Source organism: Antennarius striatus, chromosome 2 (genome assembly GCF_040054535.1).
Source record: "Antennarius striatus isolate MH-2024 chromosome 2, ASM4005453v1, whole genome shotgun sequence".
NCBI lineage: Eukaryota > Metazoa > Chordata > Actinopteri > Lophiiformes > Antennariidae > Antennarius > Antennarius striatus.
The window spans coordinates 14,046,958-14,064,145 of NC_090777.1; the positions used below are offsets into that span (position 1 = coordinate 14,046,958).

The window sequence follows — 17,188 nt, forward strand, 5'->3', positions numbered from 1 at the left end:
AGTCACACCCTGTTCACTTTGCTGCTGTCTATAAAGTGATACAAGAGTATCCTATTGTGTATGAATATTTTATATGTACAAATTAAACACCTCTAAAATGGAGACTAAGAGTATACAATTACTGTTGCATAAAAAAAACTACAAACTACACTACAGTCTACACCGTTATTTTGTAATGAAAAAGAATACAGTGGTACTACTACTTACGAATGTCTCTACTTATGAAATGCCTCAACAGGAAAATATTGTCTCTAGTTACGAAATAAATTTTGAATTATGCAGGTAAAAATACAGTATGGGCTGCTACCTCGCAGCTCCTGAAGGTTCCTGAACGTAACATTCTTATAGCTGCTCTGCCATTGGCTATTACCTAGCATCCTAGCATCCCATTTGCTAAGAGGGACCTCCTCTTAGCCAATGAGAAGGACCCTCATTGGCTAAGGATGCTGCATAGGTGTCTATGCAGCTTCCTCGTCATTTGGCCCTCGACCCATGTTCTGATAGTTTTACGTAAATATATTAACTTTTAGAGTATTCACTATGAACCCCAAGAAAGTGACAGAAAAAGAGAAAAAGAAAAGACGAAAAAAAGAGGTTTTTTTGTCCATACAAACAAAGCAAGAGATTATAGAAAAAAATGAAAAAGGGATGCGATTGGTTAATCTCGCCAAAGAATATGGCCGTAATGCATCTACAATCGCCACGTTATTAAAACAAAAGGAAGTTTAAGGAGTTTATGGCATTGTGTGGGTGATTGGAGACATTCAAAAGGAGGACTGGAATATACTCTGTTGTTCGGCATGGTGAGGCAAGAGTGCATGAACCAAAGAGGGCAAAAAACAATGAGGACATCAGTTAAAAGGTAAATGACTATCATTTTTATTCTTTATTCTCTGTTTTTTACGTTATGCACAACTCTCATTTTTATGCTTTATAAAACTTTACGTCTGAATTTTGAGGAGCTTGGAACAGATTAGGGCATTTGCATGGAAAACGCGTCTCTATTTACAAAATTTTCTACTTACGAAATGTCTTCCAGAACCAATTAATTTCGCAAGTAGAGGTACCACTGTCCCATACATTTACTGTACATCAACAAAAATGAAACAAATCCTAATAAATTAATTGTAGAGACTCTCATAGCTGACTTTTTTTCTACATTCTGAACTGAGGATCATTTAGTTAAAGATTGTGTGTATGTTTTTGTTTGTTACAGAAGTACAAGTGGAGTCAAGTCAAATCCGTGCAACACTCGATGCTTGTGTCCTCAATGCAGTAGCAGAGCTGATTCAGTTCAGGCTATAAAAGCACTAGAAGTCACAGCGAAGACTGGATTGAAATCAATACTAGCATGGTGTTTTTGGACTTGGGTAATTTTTTGCAAATTTCAAGTACTAACAAAGTGCTTTGCAACCCAGTCAAAGTTCACATCAAGCCTCAAATGAGTCACTGGATAGTCACTTGAACTCCACTTGAATACACTTGAACTGGTGTATTGTAATTGTCAGTGTTCGTGTGTTCGTCCGTCCATCTGTATGTCCACCAGATATCTTTACAACTGTTGCAGATAGAAAGATGAAACAAAAAGCACATTACTCGGGCAGTAAAGGGGATGAAAATGAGATGATGATCTTGACCTTGAGAAAACTAGGTCAAAGTCAAAATTTAACTTTTGTATACTCCGGAACTGGATAGGATAGAAAGACGAGGGAGAAGGCCAGTGTGAGTAAGACCATAGATCAAAGCTAGTGCTATGACAGTAATCCAAAGCACTATCTTTGATCTTTGATCTATGCAAGTACCTAAGTCAGGGTAAAATTTTGAATTTTTGAGGTGTCGCAAAGATGTTGCAGTCTGTGACTGCCTTGGTTCTAGTCGAACTTACAGTGCCTTGCAAAAGTATTGGCCCGCCAAGAACTTTATGACATTTTGCCCCATTTCAGGCTTCAAACTTAAAGATAACAAATTGAAAATATGTTTTAAGAATCAACATTATGCGGGACACTATCGTGAAGTGGAACCAAATTTATTCAACATTTTATGTTGTGTTTACAAATAAAAAACTGAAAAGTAGGACATGCAAAAGTATTGGCCTCCTTTGAGTTAATACTTTGTACAACCTCCCTTTGCTGCGATCACAGGTAAGTTATTCACATCTTGAGACAGAGATATTTGCCCAGTCCTCCTTACAAAACAGCTCAAGTTCCTTAAGGTTAGATGGAGATCGTTTGTGCACAGCAATTTTCAGATCTTTCCACAGATGATCTATTGGATTGAGGTCTGGACTTTGGTTTGGCCATTCAAACACCTTTGTATGGTTAGTTTTAAACCATTCCATTGTAGATTTGGCTTTATGTTGAGGATCGTTGTTCTGTTGGAAGGTGAACCTCTGCCCCATCCTCACGTCTTTTGCAGACTCCAGCAGATTTTCTGCTAGTATTTGGCTCCATCCATCTTCCCATCAACTCTAACGATCTTCCCAGTCCCCGCTGAAGAAAAGCAACCCCAGAGCATGATGCTGCCACCACCATTTTTGACAGTGGGGATGGTGTTTTCAGGGTGATGTGCAGTTTTACTCTTACGCCAAACATAACGTTTCACTTTCAGCCCAAAAAGTTCAATTTTGGTCTCATCTGACCAGAGCACCTTGTTCCTCACGTCATCTGTGTCTCCCATGTGGCTTCTTGCAAACTCCAAACGGGGCTTTTAATGGTTTTATTTAAAAAATGGCTTTCTTCTTGTCAGTATTCCATAAAGGCCAGATTTATGCAGAGTATGACTAACAGTTGTCTTATGGACAGACTGTCCCACCTCAGCTGTGTATGTCTGCTGGTCATCCAGCATGATCGTGCGCCTCTTGGTTGCTTCTCTGCTTAGTTTCCTCCGTGTTTGGACTGAAAGTTTAGAGGAATGGCCAGGTCTTGGTAGGTTTGAAGTGGTTTTATGCTCTCTCCATTTTAATATTATTGCCCTCACAGTGCTCTGGGAGACGTTTAAATATTGTGAAATCCTCTTATATCCCATTCCAGCTTTGACCTTTTCCACAACTTTATCCCAGACCTGCCTGGTGTGTTCTTTGGTTTTCATGATGCTGTTTGTTCTCCAGTGTTCCTTTCACAGACCTCTGAGACCATCACAAAGCAGGTGCATTTAAACTGAGACCAAATGACACACAGGTCCACTCTGTTTGTCATTGTTAGTAAGTTAGGTCAACATTGGATCATTCAGAAGTCATCAGGGAACTTCTGGAGGAAGTTAGCTGAGCTGAGAGAACAGGGGGCCAATACTTTTGCACGTCCTACTTTTCAGTTTTTTATTTATAAATACAATAAAACTGTTGAATAAATTTGGTTCCACTTCATGATTGTGTCTCCCATGTTGTTGATTCTTAAAAAGTATTTTCAGTTTGTTATCTGTTATCTATTTGTTGTTTGAAGCCTGAAATGTGGAAAAATGTCAAAAAGCTCTGGGGGGGCCAATACTTTTGCAAGGCACTGTATATTTGCCCACTTTTGAGGCTGCACATACATCACATTTTTATTTTAATATCAAATATGTTGTTATTTTTCTACCTTTACTCTTAACCACATGTGTGCATTCCCAGTTTAATGTAGAAAATAATAGAACTCTCGGGAAATGGTCATTGTTCTCAGACATAGACTAAAATACTGTAAAAATTATGAATAAAAACTGAAAAACAAAACAAAAACAAATGAGTAGGCATGCTCATTAATTTAGCACCAGATACAGTTTCTACTTTTTCAATTTAAGTTCAAGACTTTTTAAAGAACAGAACACGTTTTTATCAATTCCCAGCAGGAAAGCTGGGGTACTTTTTCTACTGCTTTACCTCTAAACTATAGAAATTTTTCTTCTGTCAGGCTGTTCAGCTCATTCTCCTCATTAAAATTGTTTTTTAACGACTAATTTCCTATTCATACATTCAGAAAGAATAATACTTTGTTGTAGAGTGATCAATAGATGACACTTTTAATGTATAAAAGTAAAAGAATTAAAGCAGCTCATTTATTGATTATTGAGTGCAATTCAGTTCAGGATCTGCTTTGTGGTTGCTGCCTGTAAAATTTGCTTTGCACTGCTGTTTAGGCTTGAGCTCTTGCAAAGTGTTGGGAGATAACTATTGTTGTGTCATGCTTCAATATACTGGAAATAAATTTTAACAAACCCCATATGAACAAACACCTGTGCCACAGTATGAACATAAAGGTTTCTGGTCCTGCTTGAACACAAACTGAATAGCTAACTGAATAAATCACACTGAGCACCAGGTAGTCTGAGGAGAGTAGTGTTGATAGAGGAATCCTTTATGAAAAAAAGGAACTGCAGAGAGGTTTGGAGGTGAGTATTATAAAAAAAGGTCAACTGCTACATAACCTGTGGCACCAAACAAGGTTCTGCAAAATACAATAAGTTTACAAGTCATTGACATTTCTATTGATGCAAAGTGTACCTGTTGGAGAAGCTGCCAGACCAGGAATGTTTTCATCTCCAGATAGAAGCACATTCTCTGGAAGGAGGTGCATCATGGAAACCAGTGCAGGGTGTTTTTTTATGGCACAGTCCAGACATGATCCATCATTAGCTACAAGAAGACTGTTGTCTGAAAACACACAGAAAATATTTATGGAATTGTTTTAATTGTATTTGTACTTTTTGAAATAGGCAAAGTGCTACTCTGAATATGCATTAGTTAGATATGACATTTCACCCCTGACATCATTTCAAATCCACCAAAATAATCATTATCCATCTTCTCGTTGTGTCAGAATCCAATATTCCCCTGGAAACAATGAGTCACCTGACAACATGACGCACAACAAGCAGATGTCTAGGGGTCGATGACAGAGGTGCTATGTTCCACTATACTTAGAGCATCATTTACAAGGACAAAAACTGACATGAGAATCATTTGCCATAGAAGATGCATTTGCCCAGAAGAGCAGCAGAGATGAGGTGAGAGATATGAGCGATGAGCTATACAATGTTATATTTGCAACAGGTCATCCAATGACAAGTGACAACCCACAATTCCTGCCATCAACACAATCCACAGACAATGAGGCGAGCAAAAGTTGTTTGATGTGCAGTGTATGTTAGCGATCTTAAAAGCTTGGACAGCATCACAATCCATCACTCTGACAGGGTTAATGATTGCACCCTCAACAGCATCAGTGACAATCAATGCAGGAAGCTCCATGTACTCACTGTTTCAACAAGATGACAGTGAGCAATCTGCAGGTGAACCATTATAGATACTGAAACAGTGATGTTGATTTCTGAGAGCTGGAATCCTTTTCTATTGGTTTGTCATCTTAATAACGTCATCTGTGAGAAAAAAGTGGTGTGACATCATAAGTACGGTATGCCTCAAAACCTAAATACATGTAATCAGGACGGATGATCTGGATTCAACTGTACTCTTTTAAGATCCAGCTAAAACCAAAGGTTGAAGGTGGGTTACAATTCAGTATGACAATTATCAGTCACCAACTTCGCTCATGTAGTCATAGCAAACAACTAAAACTATAGTCGAAGAGAATGAAAAAATACAGTAAATACCTGAATAACTTCTGAAATTGTTATTTATTTCTAGTTCAACAGGTTGTGTGATTTTTTATGTCAAAAAAAGTCTGCAGTGTATATCAAATTAAATAAAACAAAATGAATCCCAATTTGTGTAAATTTTTTAATGTATGTCAAGTAACAGAATCGTTTTTTAAAACAAAGAAAACACTGTTTCTAAGCTTACTGCCAAAAACTAGGGATGCTCAGATGTGGGGAACCCAGTGTTGTTACATGAAGAGGATTATCTACACATCGAGAAAAGTGAGCCAGGTGGCTGCCACCCTTCTGGCCTCCAAATGCGTGGAAAATGATTTATTTCCAGGAGAAACCGTCAACCTTAGCATGCATTAAAAGTAATTCTAGGTCTGTTTGAAGTCAAGGCAAAGCAACGACTTTTTCCCCCAAAGTACCCATACGCCCAACACTTTTTTAAGCTTTACATTGGAACATAATCATAGAAGCATGCAACTGTTTGCCAAGTACAGGTATGGTGCATTCATTCATTCATTCATTCATTTTCTCAACCTGCTTCATCCGCTTGCGCATGTCGTGGGGAACTGGAGCCTATCCTAGAACATGCAAATCCTGCACAGAGTGGGACGCAAACCCGGAACGCCTTGTGCGGCGACAGCGCTACCCACTGTGCCACCGTGCCGCCCAGATATGTAGTTTCTGTATTCCTTGTTTTGGTAAAGAGGGTCTGCTGTGCTTGCATGTTTGCGTATGTGCGTCCCTCAGCAAAAACTGTTGGCCCTCTCATATAGCACCAAAAGAGTCAGACGGCAGAAAACAGTTCAAAGTATTCTTCTGAAGGTATTCGCATTCCATTGCAAACATCAAAACTTGCTTTATACCACATGAAACTTGCATTAGCTACATAACTTGTAAGCTGCTAAAGAAGCGCAATGGGGTTATATAACTTCACATTTCTAGAGGGCATAGAGGAGAACAGCATGTACAGCTAGAATATTTTGCTCAAACCAGGCTACTCTTTTAAAATGGCTTCTGCACTGCAAACAGACGAACCTTCAACCTTTTCCTTCCTGCTTAGAAGAATCGCCATATTTGCGTGGCCCAGAAGGTAATTTAGAATCTGCCAAAAATGTTTGATACTTCCTGCATTTCAAACCTTTAACGTATATCTGTTTGTGAAAAACAAGATCAAATGAGAGAAAGATTCCCTCTAAAAACAGGAATAGATTGTCCATTCCCTGAAATTCTAGGAAGCAGTAAAAAACAGTATCCTTCTGAGAACAGAACGGACAGTTTTCCGACATATTTGGATTCAAAACTGCAATAAAACTGACAGCTACAGGGCCATGTAAAATCCTCCATTGGAGATCTCCAACCCTCTTTGTTAACGGTGCCTACTGGAAAGACTCCCATGAGACAAAGAGTTGTTAGAGCAGAGAGAGAGAAAGAGAGAGAGATGTGCATACTATATTCAGTTGGGTTTTTTTTTTTAAATTCAGTATTAAATTCTTTATCAGCAGTAAATGAGTGGAAATTTCAACATGTGAGTGATCTCTAGAGGACAAAAACATCAAATAATGTAATATTGTCAGGAGAGCAGAGCAGAGCAGGTGCAGTACATTTCAGGCTATACAAGCAAAAGAAATGTGCATTGAAGTGAGCATTTGTTAGCAGCAGTATGGTTTCATGCCAAGAAAGAGTACTGCAGATGCAGTATTTGCTATGAGGATATTGATAGAGAAGTACAGAGAAGGCAAGAGGGAGCTGCATTGTGTTTTTGTAGATTTTGGAGAAAGCTTATGACAGGGTGCCCAGAGAGGAACTGTGGTATTGTATGAGGAAGTATGGAGTAGCAGAGAAGTATGTTAGAGCGTTGCAGGACATGTATGAGAACTGTAAGACAGTGTGCTGTAGGTGTGACAGAGGAGTTCAAGGTGGAGGTGGGACTGCATCAAAGATCAGCTCTGAGCCCCTTCTTGTTTGCTATGGTGATGGACAGGCTTACTGACGAGGTTAGACAGGAATCTCCATGGACTATGATGTTTGCAGATGACATTGTGATTTGCAATGAGACCAGGGAACAGGTGGAGGAGAAGCTAGAGAGGTGGAGGTTTGTCCTGGAAAGGAAAGAAATGAAGGTTTGCCGCAGTAAGACAGAGTACATGTGTGTGAATGACATGGACCCAAGTGGAAGAGTGAAGTTACAGGGAGAAGAGATCAAGAAGGTGGAGGATTTTAAGTACTTAGGATCAAAAGTCCAGAGCAATGGAGAGTGTGGAATAGGGGTGGAAAAACGTGTACAGGCAAGATGGAACGGGTGGAGAAAAGTGTCAGGTGTAATATGTGATAGAAGAGTTTCAGCTAAAATGAAAGGCGTACAAAACTGGTGACACCAGCGATGTTGTTTGGTCTAGAGACAGTGTAACTGAGGAAAAGACAGGAGACAGAGCTGGAGGTAGCAGAGATGAAGATACTGAGGTTCCCTCTGGGAGTGACCAGGAAGGATAGGATCAGGATTGAGTACATCAGAGGGACAGCACATATTAGAGGTTTTGGAGATAAAGTCAGACGGGCCAGACTGAGATGATTTGGACATGTCCAGAGAAGAGATAGTGAATACCGTATATTGGTAGAAGGATGCACCAGGAGTTTTGAACTGCCAGGTAAGAGGTCTAGAGGAAGACCAAAGAGCAGGTTTATGGATGTAGTGAAAGAGGACATGAAGTTAGTTGGTTTGAGAGAAGAGGATGGAGAAGACAGGGTTAGATGGAGGCAACTGATTTGCTGATGCGACCCCTGAAGTGAAAAGCCAAAAGGAGAATAAGACAAACACAAGAAATCACAAGGAAAGACAGGATTGGAATACATATTTTTCTCAAAACTACCATGGGGTTGTTGGACTTTTTGTTTTGGGGGTTTTTTGTATTGTTTTGTTTTTTATTTCAAATACTAACACAGTGCTTTGCAACCCAGTTAGACAAATTTCACATCAAACCTCAAATGTGTCACTGGATGCTTGAACCTCTTCTTCAACTTAACTTTGCCCACATGAGGCTGCACACAGCATCATGTTTGCATTTTAATGTCAAATATGCTCTATTTCTACCTTTAATCTTAACCATACCTGTGCAGTACTAGTTTAAAGTACAATAGGAAAAAACAGACAGTGAGGTGGGGTAAACTCTGGGCGCGACACCAGTGCAACGCAGAGACGCAGACAAATACGCACGCACACATTCCCACACTACAGGCAATTTGGAACGACCAATCAATCTGTAGCGCATGTTTTTTTGGAGGTGGGAGGAAGCCAGAAAACCTGGAGAACATGCAAACTCAGCAAAGACCGGGACTTGAACCTAGAACTGCCTTGCTGTGCGGCAACAGCGTTACCCACTGCGCTACTGTGCCGCTCTGTGAGTCAGATATATGTGATACAGAATTAAAACAAATAAAATTATAAAATGAGGCTAAATTGTATGAAAACCAGAATTACAGTATTTTCCGCACCATAAGGCACACTGGACTATAAGGTGCACCTTCAATGAATGACCCATCTCAGACCTTTTTCATATATAAGGCACACTTGAATTATAAGACGCACTGTCACTTTTTGAGAAAATTAAAGGCTTTTAGGTGCGCCTTATAGTGCAGAAAATACTGTATTGTTTGCCAGTTTACTTTATGTTGGTTCCCCAGTCGAGAATTAATTGCTTTGTCAAAAGAAATGTAATTTTCCCTCATTCAGTGTGATCCTAGAATGAAAACGGTTGCAGGTAAGGGAGCAATAACACAGAAGGGTTGTTCAGCTTCATTTAGTTTGTTGGATGCTTGAAGTTCACAAAAACAGCAATAGCTTTTGGCATTGATGAGGCAAATATCCACTAAGTTAGATATGTATGTCGACACCTGAGAAAAACGAGCAAGCCTGCTTATCTTAATCACAGTCTTTTTGGCCACTATGGCCCTACATTTCTGTCACCCTTACAATATATTAATGCACTGTGTTTTTTCTTTTAATTAAGTATTCAAATGTGAATGCAGTGTACCATCTGCTTGTCCTCTAATCACACTAAGTGGGCCTCACAGCGACCCTCCATCCTTTCTTATTACATTTTCTCTTCTTCCTACTCTTCCCCCTTTTTCCCTATTTGGTCGGAAAGAGAAGCTTAGATCAAGCCACTAAGCTTACTGCCTCCCGTTGTGCTTGTTTTCTCCTCCTTTTTTAGCCTGCCATCCCTTAAGTCTTTCAAAAGCCCCAAGGCAACTTCCTTCCCTCGATCTTCTCTCCATTTTTCATTTCCTGCCTTTTGACCCTGACTGTAGCTCTGGAACATACAGAAATTTTTTACTTCTCTCCCACCAGCACTAATTCTTTCTTTCCTCATTTCCCTGCTCCTTTTTTGTTTCAGTTCAGACAGAATTACCTACATTTGATCAGTCTGCAATCAGATTTTCTCCTTTGATCTTGCATCTTTCCCTAACTTGGGTTGAGATCTGAAGGGGTACATTTATTTATTTTCTTTATCCCAAAATTCTCTGTTTCTTCTGTTTTCATTTTTTTTCTTCAAATGTAATCTATGTCAATCTAGGGATGTGCATTTAAAACATGATAATCACCTCCGGGATTAATAAAGTATCTATCATTATGATTATTAGCCAAGACTGTCTTTCATCACCTTTGGATTCAAAAATTAGTCTCCCTCTTCCTGAGAAACTTCACTACTTTCATCCTGCATTCTTGATTATAATCCTGTACTATTTTGTGTCGTTTTTTTATTACTTTGACCCTGAAGGGCACTGTGTGAGTGTTCCTCAGCCAGTGGCAAAGAGCCTGGTGATGCAATTATACATGAAAACATGTGGTGTTTGGCAGCTACCTACATTATGTACTCTGCCTGTCCTGCACACACTCCTACTGCATTCCCCAACTCTCACCACACTACAGAACTATTCAAATAAATGTGTGCACCCCAGCAATGGCACATTTCTGCAGTGATTTACATATTTGCAAAATATCTGCCGACAGAGCTGGTGTCATCATGTAACACTATGAACTCTTTATGACAGAAGAAAGTAAAGAGTGCATAAATAAATGTATTTAATGTATCCTGAAGAGTTTTGCCTCCTAACACACACAATTTCGATATAAATGTTTTTAAGTGGAAGATTGGTATTATTCTGGATATGTTAATCTCTTAATAGTTTTATTTTCCCAGTGGGCACCCAGTGAGAATTTCATTATTTGATTACGTTTTAAACCACATTTGAATATGTAGAAAAGGAATCTTCATTTTTTCCCTACAATTCTAGCACACTTACTGTTTCAAACTTCCTTTGATAGCACATAAGACAAGAAACACTCCTTTTGTTTAGCCCAAAGCGCTCTTCTCCGTAGTGATATACTGTATGATGTCTCCCATCTTTTCCAGCTTTTCTCTGCTGTTCCTATGTGCCGTTCCAGGATTTTTATCAGATCGTTGTTGATTGTTTCCTACTCCTTCTTTTCAACAGCTTTAGGCCACCTTACACGCTCTCTGTGCTCTTTGATCTTTTACTCCTTTGGAGGTCTCCGTGGTTGCCTGAGTTCATCCCCCGGCATTTCTGTACTTCTGTCCACGCCCACTGGCAATTCTGTGATTTTGTTACGCTCTGCAATGATAAGGGTGCTGATGCTCTGCGAACTTTGGTTTGTGTCCCATCACTGTGCTTCAATCAACTCACATGACTGGTTACTTTGTAGGTAGTACTGATAAATAAGAGATCCCTGTCTCTGCCATTCCAAGCACCTTTTCCTCCCTTGGTGGACCTTCAAATCCCTTGCTGAAGTTACTTTTTCTCATCCATATCTACACACTTGAAGTGTATGACTCATAGTCGTTTCCATTCCTGTGTTTGTAGCTGTGTGATCAATCGTTGACCCACCTTGCACCCCAGCTCTCGCAGGCTCCAGGGATATGTTCCTTTGTTGACTTTTTGTAGCACTTAGCGGGTGTCTCTAACATACTGAAGCAGCGTCAGAGATTGCCGGCATAGGTAGCTAGCCCAAGACAGCCCCACTGGGGTCTATTCCCTCCAGCCAGCTGTCTCTCCAAGCTGTCACACAGACTTTCCTATTTTGTCAGCTGTTCTTTCACAGCAATCACTGGACGAGTCCAGATAATCAGAATCATAAAACACAGGACATGATGTCAAAAACTGTCTATCGTGCCAATAGATGGTATGCACTCGAGACTTGTCTTGATGTTGAGAGTGGCATTGGAAGGTATATTCTTAACTAACATATGATATCAATTTTGGGACACATCCTCAGCAGTGTTCCTTTGAATCAGGGGGTGTTTTGGCCCTTAAAAATTATACGCCTTCATCAAAGGTGGCCAACTAACGGGTGATCAAGCCTTAGCTTGTGTCCCATGCCCAATCATTAAGATACGCCCTGCAAGGGATTTTGCAAGGCAGGGGCATCCTATTCCCTGAGCCTGCCAGTCAGCTGACCACATACTTCATATGCCCTCATGTTTGAGGGGTTTCTATTGAATTCTCAGGTGTGCATGTATTGGAAGGGGGTGGGGGGATCATGTTCTTATAGCCCAGCAAGGGTCCTTCCGCTTAAGATCCACTGGCTGCCTTTTTCAGCTGCTTCAGAAAGTGTTTGGATTGTCTGCCGCAGAGTCTGTCCATGGATGCCCAGTTCTTTCAGTAGCCTGATGGTGGAAGAAGCAAAAAATCTTCTGAAACCCACTTCAACTGGATGGACTTTTGCATTCCAGCCATGTTGAGTCGCATCACCCGTCAGCTCAGTGTATCACAGTTTCTTGCGCTCGTACACCTCCTCAATAAAGTTCTCCCATGGGACCGTGAGCTCTATTATATATATAGACTTGCATGAAGGGGACCAGAGTACAATGTCTGGCCTAAGGTTGGTGAAAGCAATCTCAGGTGGAAAAATTAGTTGCTGGTCAATATGGAAAAGCATCTTCCAGTCCAGAGCCATGGCTAGGTGTGTAGCAAGACACTTTGGCTTTTCTTGTCACTCCCGAATGAATGGGGTCATTTTGATGGGATCGTTCTTGTTCTTGGATGTAATGAGTTTGTTGAATTCCTCTTGATCTCAATTGCCGCAGCCAGGCTCTTGAGGATCTCAGTGTGCCTCTGCCGGGTCTGCGGACCAAAACCAATCCTGCTCTGCCCCCTGCCACAGCCTTGAACTCTACCCTCACCCTGCCCTGCCCCCCCAGGAGCTGACTACCTCTCTCACCCCCTGTCAACTCAGTGACTGCACACAGGTCACTTCCCCTACAGGATTAGAGAGTGTATAGAGATGGCAGCATAACACAGGCAGCACAACAGGCAGCACATCATAGGCAGTACACCAGGCAGTACACCAGGTAGTAGCATTAGTAGTATTTTTGGGAAAATGTAATATGATGGAAATTGTAAAGATACACATTATAAATGGTGCAGCCTTAAGGACATGTTTCTTCATCATAACTCTATCAAACAATCAGGCAGTAGCGGGCCATAAGGGCCAGCAAAGCCTTCTGTGCTGGCCTAAAACATACTCAGTAAAACAATTTTTTTTCATAAATATTTTAAAATAAAACTAATATTATTTATTTTGTATTTTTATAACAAAATCTTTTTCCATTTAAAAAGTTGGATAAAACTTTTTATCCAATCATATTTCAGCTAGCTAGTGCTGTCAGGTTCCATGAAATCTGCCAGAGCCTTCAGAATCAAAAGCGATAGTTCTGCCTGCTGTAAGTGAATGGACACAGCCTGTTCAATTTACAGCGCTTGGACTACTCAGCTCCCAGACTGTGACCTCAGGCCCTTCATGCAGGTCCTTTTTAGAAGCCTTCTATGACGCTGACACCTGCTGGTGCAAAGGAGTCATTGGAGAGGAGTGGCAGACACTTGCTGCTCGGACACACAACTCTGATGGTTTGTGAAGTAAACATAATTTGCTAGGTTAGGTTTCAATTGTCATTTTGCGACACATCGAACCTGAACCAGGAAATTTACTGGCTACCCACAATGGCTGAAGGAGGTAAAGCGGTAGATCTGGTTACAGATATATTTGCCACACTATTTTTAAGACTGATTTTCCAAGAAAAACTGGATATTGTGTGCAGAGGTCGGCCGACCCCCGTGCTAGTTAGTCTTTCCCAGCAGGGAAAAGGTTTTGTCTGACATTTTCAAACTAGCAACTACGAACAGTATCGGTGGCTAACAGCTTCCGAGAAACGCTGCAAATTATATTGCTGGGAATGTTTGTTGTTTTCATCGGATCGGTTTGGTGCTTGGAGCGATACTGGGTTTGTCAACTTGAGTTGTCTCACGAAAGCAGCAACGAAACACTAAGCATCGTCTGGGCACTTAAAAGCTACTGTACTTTCAAAAACGTTTGGAAACACATGAGTGGATTCGCAGCTCAGTGAACAGGCATGCAGGCAAACGGAGGTCCACATGGAAAAGGTAAAGAAGAACAGAACAAAATAATAAAGAACAAAAAACGGAAATACGGATTTCAAGGTCACTAATGCATTTTCCCTGGCTCTCTGCTTATGCATTACTTTCAAGCTAAATGCAAACTGAAAATATTCTGTTTGAGTGACCTTAACCACAGGCTCATCTTTCTGTATTGCCAACTGGCAAATAATTTTACAGAGATTCCATTTTCATGTCATGTCACATTGTTGGAGAGCAACAGAGTTTCTGCTAATGTCCTGTCTTCTCACTAATTATGCTTTCTTCTTCACATTTCACTCTCCATTATACATTATACTCATTCTATTACTTTTGGCAGCACCTACTGAACAGTGAAAATTATTTTGTCTTTATTCATAGGGTTTCTGTTGATGTTTTCCCAGCCATTTTTAGGACAGTGGTGCAAGATGACATGAGAGAGATATACTAAATACTTGGAAAGTAAATCAAGTTTGCTTTATTTTAGCATGCACCATCACTCTGGCATTTAAACCAGGACACTGATGTTTAATGTTTTATTTGTATACATTCAGATCCATTTGTGTTTTATTGATAATAATATCCAAATGTTGTAACTGATAAAATAATCTCTTCAGATTGTGTGGACTCACTTTACAAAGGCCTGGCAATGAACAGAGCTATGGGTGGTGCTGTCTTTTCTCATCAAGTGTCATCGTAGCTGCAGGTGGTGTAAGATAAGATAAGATAAAAGACCTTTATTGTCCCACAGTGGGGAAATTTGTAGAAGTAGAAATTGTCACCTGGACACATACTCTATGTAGCCTTGGTATGAAAATAAATTCACCAGAACCCTGCATGCTCATACTGAACTTTACTCAAACACAAACTATGGTGGTCCTGAAGTGCAAAGGCAAAAAGTACACAAAGCAATGCAGAACACTATGATGGGTAAAATTAACAACTGAACAAAGAAACAGAAGTCACAACAACTAAAAAGAAAAAAACAACAAAAATTTCAACTAGGCAAGGAGATTCCTGTTATCAACAAAGACAGTTGCTGACTGGGCGTACAGTACTTCAAATATTTTTTAATCAATATAAATATGTTTGTGCTTTTTTTCCCATAAGGGCAACACATAAGTATATGTACCTATGTGTTGCCCTACACTGATATCTGTGTTCTGGAGTAGGAAAGCTTTATGGCACAATTCCTTTCTGATGAAAAGATGGCCAGTACACCTGTCAGAGCAAGTTTCATTGATAGTAGGTACCTACCCTTTTCAGGAGGAGCTAATGTCACCATGTGTTTTGCTCTGAAGTTGTGGTCACTGCTTGCCATTTTGATTTCTGATTTGTTCTTCTGTTTTATAGTTTGTTAGTTTAATTTGTAGTTCTTTATTTAGTTATTGGCTGTCAATTATTTGATATTGTCATTTCTACTTTGGGGCCACCACAACAAACACCATGAACACAGTCAGCACGTCTCATCAATACTTGGAATAATTAGGATATAAAAAGGTTCTCACAGTCAACAGCGTCCTTCAGCAGGGGATGAAGGAGGCTTCTTGGTGATCCATAGTGAAGATTCAGCCTGAGAGGAAGATTTAAATCAAGTCAATCAACTGAATGGATGGAGGAACAAAATAGCTTCCCCAGGGGTATTATTAAAGTACATTTCTTCTTTATTTTCATTAAAAGGCATGGTTCCAGCATTGTGATAGGCAAGGTTATTTCACTGGTAAACTAGAGTCGCAATCAAATCGCGGCGCCCAACCTGCCTTTATAAATTTAAACTAACAACCAAGCATGTGTAGTTCTACTTGATCACATGTGGGCATCAAATTGCAGCATGAATCTGTATACTACAAAAAACACACCAACATTCACTATATCTTAAATACTGTAACAATCTCTTCATAGCCACCACAAGCACACTAGTCCTTCAACCATCATCTCATGACACACCTCATTTATGCCTAGCTGGCATAATTAAGAATGGGCTAATCACCTTCTGTCCCCAACAGCAGCCTGAGCCTCTGGTCTGTTGGTAAACAGCTCCAGGAGGGTGAAGCCTTGGCCTAGGGCATGGTGGGAGCCATCTGGTCTGGGTGACAAGGACACCAGCTCCAGAACCACCACTGTGCTGGGCAACCGCAAAGATGTATGGAAGTATAGGACCTACAGAAACACATAGCAAGAACAAAGGCAATATTAATCCCACGTCATTGGATTTGTACGGAAAATGGTTCACATTTTATCTCACACCAATATATGTGATCTGCAACAAAAGCATCATGGTACTAAGCTTGTAAAATGGAATTTCACAAAAAACATTTCTGGTTAGTCTCATTTTAGGTTTAAGAATATGAAGGCACATTATTATGACATTCAGTTATGCAGCACACTCACTAATACTAATGCTACTACTAATGGTACTAATGCTAATTGGTACATGTGACGAATAATGTAAAATAGCTGGATGCATTATAAAGATGAGAAATCTTACAGAATAATCCATGACATTACTGTAAAAAATGCCATGAAAGTATTATGTTCAATGAAGTAAACAATGAAGAAGGACCAGGATCGACTTAGAGACGTAACAAAAATGTTAGCTTTAACTGAACCAAACAGAGCATCAGTCTCTTGAACTTCGACACATTTACAAACTCATTCTGTGAGTTTGTAAAAGCTCGTTGAGCCTCCAATACATAATAGAAAATAATAAGACAATAAAAAAATACTCACTCAGTAATGTCTTTAGTTAACAAATGTATTTTCAAATGGTTACTGTAACAACTAGCTACAGTGGATGTTAGCCGTGTATGTATGAGTAGGGTCATGTTATTTTAATGTCATCAGTACCCAGATCTACTCTATGTATGCACACAGTACCATTAGAATGAACTGGTATATGTGACAACTACTGTATGCCTAAAAGAAACAGTCACAATCATCTTAACAACACTAAGGACTGTACACAGTTTATTTCCTTTATTGACAGGTCTATTGGGTGCTCTTTAGGTATGTTGTTATTCCCATTGGGGTTGTATGATTTCTACTGTAATAATGGCCAATTGATATCATGTTAAGAAAAATTAGGACATTGTGAACTATATACATTTTACACAATGGTGGTACATTTCATATTGCATGTCTCTAAAGGGATTCAGCCAAACAT

The 17,188-nt window shown here is 39.9% G+C and overlaps 1 protein-coding gene across 1 annotated transcript in view; it reads right to left on the minus strand.

Annotated features, from left to right (window-relative positions):
* Positions 1-17,188, minus strand: part of nphp4 (nephronophthisis 4) — a 221,150-nt gene that overhangs the window by 178,536 nt on the left and 25,426 nt on the right. The window contains 3 exon segments of the mRNA XM_068305896.1: positions 4,472-4,621; positions 15,534-15,598; positions 16,016-16,185. Coding sequence (XP_068161997.1) covers positions 4,472-4,621; positions 15,534-15,598; positions 16,016-16,185 — 385 coding nt within the window.